This window comes from Wasmannia auropunctata, unplaced genomic scaffold (assembly GCF_000956235.1).
Source record: "Wasmannia auropunctata unplaced genomic scaffold, wasmannia.A_1.0 LD336097.1, whole genome shotgun sequence".
Taxonomy (NCBI): Eukaryota; Metazoa; Arthropoda; class Insecta; order Hymenoptera; family Formicidae; genus Wasmannia; species Wasmannia auropunctata.
In genome coordinates, this window is record NW_012026793.1 from 1,642,829 (window position 1) to 1,651,745 (window position 8,917).

General features: G+C 39.8%; 3 protein-coding genes across 4 annotated transcripts; 2 read left to right on the top strand and 1 right to left on the bottom strand.

The window, feature by feature from the left end:
- Positions 1-6: 6 nt before the first annotated feature.
- LOC105462549 (uncharacterized protein CG4449) lies at positions 7-2,193 on the top strand. 2 transcript variants are annotated; one of them, XM_011709229.1, is made up of 4 exons: positions 7-167; positions 455-670; positions 773-917; positions 1,202-2,193. In XM_011709229.1, the coding sequence occupies exons 1-4, from the start codon at positions 15-17 to the stop codon at positions 1,489-1,491; spliced, it is 804 nt and encodes a 267-aa protein (XP_011707531.1). In that variant the 5' UTR covers positions 7-14; the 3' UTR covers positions 1,492-2,193. The 2 variants fall into 2 exon arrangements, with proteins under 2 accessions (XP_011707531.1, XP_011707532.1); XM_011709230.1 differs by having other exon boundaries at positions 7-98.
- Positions 2,194-2,366: 173 nt separating this feature from the next.
- On the bottom strand, positions 2,367-4,636 carry LOC105462548 (V-type proton ATPase subunit E). Its single transcript, XM_011709228.1, has 5 exons — positions 4,430-4,636; positions 3,691-3,866; positions 3,312-3,480; positions 3,041-3,224; positions 2,367-2,810 (listed from the first exon to the last, which is right to left on the bottom strand). The coding sequence occupies exons 1-5, from the start codon at positions 4,460-4,462 to the stop codon at positions 2,692-2,694; spliced, it is 681 nt and encodes a 226-aa protein (XP_011707530.1). The 5' UTR covers positions 4,463-4,636; the 3' UTR covers positions 2,367-2,691.
- Positions 4,637-4,976: 340 nt separating this feature from the next.
- LOC105462554 (parafibromin) lies at positions 4,977-8,574 on the top strand. Its single transcript, XM_011709235.1, has 4 exons — positions 4,977-5,216; positions 6,088-7,358; positions 7,641-7,782; positions 8,252-8,574. Exons 1-4 carry the CDS (start codon positions 5,086-5,088, stop codon positions 8,286-8,288), a joined length of 1,581 nt encoding a protein of 526 aa, XP_011707537.1. The 5' UTR covers positions 4,977-5,085; the 3' UTR covers positions 8,289-8,574.
- Positions 8,575-8,917: the final 343 nt, after the last annotated feature.

Below are 8,917 nucleotides of genomic sequence, written 5' to 3' on the forward strand. Positions count from 1 at the left end.
TGAACGGTAAAGATATGAACAATGATGAAATAAGTGATGAGGATATATGTATAGATAATGAGGAAATAAGTAATGTTATACAAACACGAAGTAGGACGGTAAGAAATACAAGGAATACAAAAAATACTACTAGGGCGACTACTGTCAGTAGGCGAACTAGGGGAAGGGTAATTTTTTTTATATTTTTTTAAAATGTAAATGATTTTTTTTAAATATATATGTAAATGCATGTATTATTTATCTTGAAAATAGATCGAATTTTGATAATTACTTTGATGGAGCTTCCAAAATACAGTTTATATTAATATAATAAATAAAAGAAAGGTTCAATAAAATAATAAAAATGGCTCATAGTCCACAGTTTATATTGTTTTCAAGATAAAGATATATTATATTAATATGTTGATGTTTAATTCAAAAAGATAGTACATAGTTTTTACTGTCAATGTTTCAGCATGTTCCTGCTGAGCCAGATTACGATGTGGAATTCGTGCGGCACGAAATGCCCGAACCTCGTACGAACGATATAATCGCATTGTCAGATGATGAAGCCGAAGATGAATTTTTATGCATGGAAGATGAATTTTTATGCTTGGAAGATGACAACTATGAGATAAATATAAAAGTGCATTGGAGATCGAATAGGATTGATCGTTTAAATATGCGTAGAGTACGTATCGATCGTTAGCTAATAACGTGGCAAATCGCAGTTTTGTATAAATTGTTTTTATCGTCTTATTCGATATTATATTCTTTTTCACACTTATTGCAGCATGACAATTTCAAAAGAATTTTCCAACATTACGCCGACTTGGAAAAAGTTTCCATCAACGAGGTTCTAATCATGAAAAAGGATAAAATTGTCAACCACACTGATACGCCTGCGTCGCTCAAACTTTCCATCATAGATATACTCGGTGGGTATAAATTAGTCACGTTGATTTTACAGCAATACGTTCAGAAGACACAAGACGGTTGAATGAGCGCTCAGTAATTGTTACTTGTGATTGGAGCGGACCTTTAGAACCATGATAAATCTAGAAGAAGAAAAATATATATAATAACAAAGTATACCAATAGTAGTCACTCAATCGTTGTGTCTTCTGTCTATTACTTATTTATTTTAATTCTTGCCTTGTGGATGGCTTCTCCGATCGTTGTATCTTCTGAACGCAGCCAATAATGCAACGCTTACTTGCAGACGGTGGGATAGTGAATCCAGGCATGAACACATTATCCAAGGACAAGAGCAACGATGAGGACGTGTGTACCATTAAGGTGCAAACGGCGAACAAAAAACAGTCCTTGACTATCCCGCTTAGGAAGGACGAACACTTCAAGACACTATTCGCTAAATGCGCCGAGCAACTCGGCATTACGGAAAGTAATCTGAAACTTTACTTTGACGGAGAACAGATCAGTCCGACTGACACTCCAGAGTCCTTAGATCTCGAAGAAGAGGCATGCGTCGATCTTCGTATCTCTACGTAATGAAAAAGGATAGTCTAATTCTTTTTATACATTTTTACGTGCATTATTTATATTCTGTATTATAAATATATCTGTCTCTGTACTGTGCATGTTATATTTTATAAGCACGTGTAAATATCATCATGTCTTGCCTAGCTAATGAAGTATAAATTAAAAATAAATAATATAAATATAAATATTATGAATCGCCATTTGCGTACGCAAAATCTCAGATGTATAAACTACAAGCACTATAAATCACCTTTCGAAATCAAATTGCACTTTTAATAGAATTGCATGCAATATGATTTTAAACATTAAATTATTTTATTTCTCTAAAAGTGCTTTTATCTTCATGTATAAATAAACAATTATTAACATTCATATATTACTGAGTATTTTTTATTATTAATTGTTAGTCTTACAAGAATATATGTATTTGATTAAAGATCATGTAATTGTTTACCTTTCTGCGTTTGTCATCTACAATTATATTTATTGAGACGACATATTAGTTTTGTAAGAATTAAAATTCCTCAAGATATTTTTACAACAACAACGAATCATATATTTATTGTGATACATTATTATATATATTATACATAATGTACATAACATTACTGATATGCTCTATAGGTATATAAATGTATTGTACTTATATACATATAAAGCGCACTCAATACTTCTGTTTATTATTCTGCACAATATATTGACTGTACTACATTCAATTGCAATTGCTATTCTTCTTTTTTTAACGTAAGCAGTCAAGAAAACACATTAATTATTAATTATACATATCTCGTCCGCGTTAACATTCCTAACCTGAGAAAGTACACTTTGTCTCGTTTGTGAACACCAATTTTCAACGGCAATTTTAAGTATAGATACACATCGAATATATCGTGAAATAATTAATCACTTTTACGTCCATTTTATCGTCTGTCAGAAGGGGATAGAATAATAAAGGACCTTTTTTGTTTTTTGTGTGTGAAGACTGAAGAGTATAATGTACAGTTCGCTCGCGACTCTTTCAACGATAAATATTGCACGGCAATTCATTCAGAATATACTTTCATTGAAAATATTAGGCATGAGTCTCGACAAAAGGCGTGTCGTATGCTAATTTTATTCTATATAATACATGATTAATGCGATAGTAATTTGCTGTTAAAAGGAATGTTTTGGAGAGTCAATCAATATCAATTGTCGAAGGAAACTAGCTTAATCGTTAAACTTGCGATTTAAATTTTTCCCGAACAGAGCGGAACGGATCTCGGGTATCAATTGTTGCGCTATCAGCTCTAATCTGGTCTCCAAAGTATTGCTAATCTTTATGCGCCCTGTGAATCAGAAATGAAATTAATTATTAAAATAATTTTATACACAGTATTAATTAAACTGACTATATTTATTCTGGTCAAGGCTCTATTATTATTTTACTAAAATCAAAGTTGTAATTCAGATTTCGCTAAAATTTTGCGTGATATATTACAAATAATTCTTACATATTTTTCGCAGGATAACGATTAATAATTTTACGGCACAACGAAAAATATTTCGGTATAATTACCTTTGGATGCTAATAATTCCACACCTCCACAACTTTCTGAGGGTAAGAAATTATCGGTATCGATCTTCAGGGTGACGTCTTTCTTGGTTTTCTGCTTATATTGCTGCTGAACGCTGTCGATGAGGGACTCTACGAGAGGTACATCGACTTGACGAACACGAAGAGTAATGTTTGTCTCTGTTAGCTGTAAAGATATAAATTACAGAGCGCTGTACAGAGTGAAAAATTGACAAATAACGCAACAGAGTAATTAAAATGATAAAAATATTACTTGATAAAGCCCCTGGATGATCAACAGCTGGAGAATTTCTCTGTATTGCGTGGGATTATGAGCTACTTCACCTAATCTCTTTCTAGCCTCATCAAGGACGTTGCGTACATGATCTTCGCGCACTTTCAGAGCCTTCAATCGTGCTTGATTCAGCATGTTTGAAGATTGTCTGTAGACATAAAATTATAAATGCAAATACATATTAGACAGTTTTATCATTTTTTAAAATAAAATTAATGAATAAAATTAATCCTTATAATTATAATTTCAAACAGTTTACACACACACATATGATAAAATAAAATAAATAATATTAAACATATAACGAAATAACTAAAATTAATATTAAACATATGATGAAAAAGCTATTCATACTTACATCTTCTTTTGCAGTTCAACTTGCTTTTCCTTCTTCTCATAATACTCCATGATCTTGAGACGCTGCTGCTGCACTAGACGTCCCTTCTCAATATTGAATTCTTCCTCCGCCTTGGCATCTATTTCCTCTGCCTTCTCATTGGCCTCTTGTTCTATGAAGGCCATCATATGCTTGATCTATAATCATATCGTCTCTTTCTTCAGATAAGCCTCTTACATAATTTAATAATCAACTATTCAAATCTTAATATCTCTAAACAATTTCTAAATACTTCTTTCCCTTTCAAGAATGCGCAATAAATCGAATGAAAATATGTTCTCCAAGTCACGTCCCACCTAGGAGCTTCAACCATTGCAACTTCTCAATTTTTAAAAGTTTACTCCACAGACATTAAAACTCATTTATAAATGAACGATCGAAGAACTCCTCGCCGTCCAAGTTTCGCGAGCGGTCATTTATTAATTCGGATTTTACTCCCGCTCCGTTCGGCTCCTGGCAGGAGGTGTTTCCAGTGGCTATACGAAATCCGATACTCGCGCAAGATGCGTAAAATCCCCCCCGCCGTCGAGGAGGATGCTTGAGTGAAAACCAGTAGCCGTTTTAGCGTAACGCTAAACAATCGTTAAGATATTAATAGCGCGAAAGAGCACGACGCCCGAAGGAAGAGCGAGCTCGGGGAAGGAAGGCAGGAGTGTCTCGCGAAGGAGGAGGACGCGAGAGGCCCCCAATCCTCGCTCACCTGCTTCTGAACGTCCGCGTCGCTGAGAGCCATGGTGTCGTCCGGTCAATTCTCTTGCCAAACACGGATACTCGGAGGGCTCGCGAGGGCTCGGGATCACGGAGACGCGGTGTGGAGGAGTCGTCGAGTCAACGCCTACGACAGCACGTCTGATGCTCGGCGCCCAACGTAACGTCAGTCATATGACCCGAAGTGTGACTCGAGGTGCGTTCCCAAACGCACGCGGCGACGGCCGACGTCGCGCGCGCGCGCGCGCTTCACGTCGTTCGTCTCGGAAATTTCTTCTTTTTTTAGCTGAATTTTTTGCACGGTTCAGCTTCCCGTTTTTTTTTCTTCACTGAAGAAACATAGAGAAATAAAGAAATAAAGAAAATGTTTACTTAAACTCTTTTCCACTTTCAATTTTGATAAAAATACGTAAGACACTCATTTCTGAGTAAATCTTCGTTTTTACACGCCAAATGCAGTCCAATGGACGTATTTTTTTTTTTAATCAAAAATACGTTTATACGTTTTACTTTTATTAAAAATTAAAAAATACCTTCATACTCGCGTCCGTTGCGCGTCGGCCCTAAGGTCGATTTGCGCGTCCGGCGGAAGTCGCGGGTGAAGGGAGGAGGGAAACGCGACGATTAGTCTCGCTAAGTTTCGTGACCATGGCGGATCCGTTGAGTCTGCTGCGGCAGTATAATGTCAACAAGAAGGAGATAATCGAACGCGAGAACCAGATCATATTCGGCGAGTTCTCCTGGCCGAAGAACGTGAAGACCAATTATCTGACTTACGGGTGAGTGCCCGTCAAAAAAAAAAAAAAAAAAAAAAATACGGCGTCCCTCGTCGGATCGCTCCGCGCGGTCGCAATCTGCTCCACTGCCATCTCTGAAGCGAGAGCACGATACTCGGGAGAGAAAGAAAGGAGAGAGAGAGAGAGAGAGAGAGAGAGAGGGAAATACGGTGTGTAATGACGATGGATAAACAAACGCATTCCAGATGCAATTAAATACCTTTGCCAAGTGGACGAGAGGCGGGAGTGCTGGGGATCACGTGTCTCGTTGTGTCTGTGAAACGTTTCTCCAATTTTTCTGAGGGACTCCGAAATCTGAGATTTGTATATCTTTTTGCGACGTCATAAACAAAATTCAATTTCTTTTCTCTACACTTTATAGATTGATTCTTAAATCTTCATTCTACGATATATATTGTCCGATTTGAGTGTCTCTCAATTTTTATTTTACTTGCGAACCTAATAGAACTTACGTTTACTCTAGCTTGAGTATACAAGATTGTTATTATCTTCTTGTGTTTTTATCTCTGCTGCTACTATCTCTTTCTCTTTCTCTCTTTCTCTCTCTCTCTCTCTCTCTCTCTCGGTTTAATTCAAAATCAAAGTTAGATTCTTGCTTTAAAATTGGACAAAATTTTTATTTTCTTATGTCTTCTCTCTCAGTTGAATTTAAAATCACAACGAGATTGTGATACTTTATTCAGAACATGAATTCGCATGAAGGAATTTATATTGAAAGCGCGAGTGTACCACATATTTAAAGAGATATATAAAAATTGATAAGCCTAATGATAATAAAAGTGTCTCATATTTTTTGCAAAAAAGATCTCGTCTCTTTAAAGGATACTTATATTTCTTCTCGTTTTTGCTTTAGATCTGGAAAGGAAGGGACACCCAAGGAATACTATACGCTCGAGTGTCTCTTATTCCTGCTCAAACATGTTCAGCTTACACATCCGGTGTACGTGCGACAAGCCGCCGCGGAGAATATCCCGGTGGTGCGCCGGCCCGACAGGAAGGACCTGCTGGCCTATCTCAACGGCGAGACCGCGACGTCGTCCGCCATCGACAAGTCGGCGCCGTTGGAGATCCCGACGCAGGTGAAACGCGCTGCCGAGGATGGCCTGGAGAGCGGCTCGTCGAAGAAGCCCCGCTTCGAGGAGACCCACGTGCAGAAGGTGAAGGAGCAGCTGGCCGCGCGTCTCGACGCTCCCAAGGAGGCCTCGGTCACCGTCGACAATATCAAGTCCCTGTCGGAGGCGATGTCGGTGGAGAAGATCGCCGCGATCAAGGCGAAACGTCTGGCGAAGAAGCGCACGACCATCAAGGAGAACGACGACATCGGCATGGGCTCGGATCTGCGAGTGATCCTCGACATGGACGTGGACGACACCAAGGACATCGTGTCGCGCGAGCGCCAGTGGCGGACGCGCGCGACCATCCTGCAGAGCAGCGGCAAGATCTTCGCCAAGAACATCTTCGCGATTCTGCAGAGCATCAAGGCGCGCGAGGAGGGCAGGCAGAAGGGCCCGATCGTGCCCGCGCCCATGGTGACGCCGCGCTCGACGCCCATGCGACCGCTGCCGCAGCCGGCCGTCTACAATCGTTACGATCAGGAGCGCTTCATCCGGCAGAAGGAGGAGACGGAGGGCTTCAAGATCGACACCATGGGCACCTACCACGGCATGACGCTCAAGTCCGTGACCGAGGGCACGAATCCCGCCGTGAGGAAACCCCCGACCAATCCGTCCGCCACGCCGACCTCCGGCCTGCTGCCGACCTCCGCCGCTAAACTAACGCCCCAGCAAGCCGCGCAGAACAAGCGACCCAGTCGAACGCCCATCATCATCATTCCCAGCGCCAACACGTCCCTCATCACCATGTACAACGCCAAGGACATCCTCCAGGATCTCAAGTATGTCACCAATGAGGACAAACGGACGCAGGGCTGCAAGCGGGAGAACGAGGTGCTTCTTCAACGGCGGAAGGAAGGCGGTCTGACCGTACCTTATCGAGTAGTCGATAATCCACAGAAACTGACCAACGCCGACTGGGAGAGAGTCGTCGCCGTGTTCGTCATGGGACCGGCATGGCAATTCAAGGGCTGGCCGTTCGATGGCAACCCGGTGGAAATCTTTTCGAAAAGTACGAAAAAAATCTAATAAAAATATTAGTTTTCGCGCATGTGATTTTATTTTGGTAATTCATACTTTCACTAAATTTTTTTTAGATTTTTCTCATTTTTTTTGTGAAATTAATGTGCCGTAATCTAATATAATGAATTAGACGCTTTATTATATTACACTAAATATTACTGTAAATCTTTAGCTTTCTCAAAAAGGGGAAACTATAACTCGCATTTGATTTTGTATTTTGCAACTTGGTGCTGTATTTTGAATGCCTAAGTAATTGTTCCTTCTTCCATAGTATGCGCGTTTCACTTGAAATACGATGAGATGAGGCTGGACACGAACGTAGCGCGATGGGCCGTCACAGTGATCGAGTTGAGTCGGACGAAAAGGCACTTGGACAGAGCGGCGTTAATGATATTTTGGGAGCATCTCGATAAGTGAGTACCTTGTCAATTTAATTTATTATCACGTACACACACGTATCTTTCTAATATAATAATCTTATATTCTGAAATTAAGCTGATCAATTATTTTTCTTAATTTAATATAACTCCAATTTTTAAATTCTAATCAGTTTATGAATAATACATATATATATATATATACAATCTTGGCCGTAAGCATAAAGCATCCTCAAATGGACGTAAACAATCTGTATATAGCGAAAAATAATTTAAACAGATTTATTAAGAAAAATTTATTTTTATTGAATAATATATTTTTATAACAATTTTAATTATTTTGGCTTACCTTTGGCTTTTATTATCGCCTTTTCCAAGAAAATGCGACAAATTGAGGGTGTTTTGTACCTACTGTCAAGTCTGTATATTTTTAAAGCCCATATTTTAAAATCGTTAATCGCTAATTAGTACCTCTGTGATCTACATGTAAATTCTATCTTTACAGGCATATGATCAAGAACAAGCCGCATCTTCGCTTCTGAAGTTGCGAGGCGATTCAGATTGCAGAAACGGAAACGGCAATTACGCTGATCGCGGCGCGGCGGCGTCCTGTGTTCCCGTCGGTTGGAATTCTTAGGATATAGGGCCGCGTCGAGGGACAACCGTCGTGGCGATGGTGTGTGTTGCGGACGCTGATTGTGCGCGGATAGAGGTACCCGCGATAAGCGATGTGATGTGTGACAACCGGACCGTTGTCACATTACGTTAGACGCGTTTACATTTTATTGTTGCTTGCACGAATAAAGTACTAAAAAAAGAAAAAAAAAATCGCATCGAATAATTGCCTTCTTCACTTAAAAAAAAGTTAATACTGTGATTCATTCCGCGTTGAGTTCGGAATTTATATTACGTGTTCAGATTTAAACGCTTTATATTCCGAGAATCTGGAATATACGAGCGTAAGAAAAAAAAAAGGATTTGAAGTGCCAACGCGCGACGAGGGGAGTTTGTGTGCCTCGTTCAATTTTTCAAGCAAACGAGCAAGAGGATTACATTTCGACGGTCGATAGGCGGGTAATAAGTTTCTTCGCGCGTGCTTTGTAATTCGAGACGCGACGCCGCGGATCCTCCCGAGGGAGAGGAGACCGGTTGGGGGAGGAGGGAAGGGGGG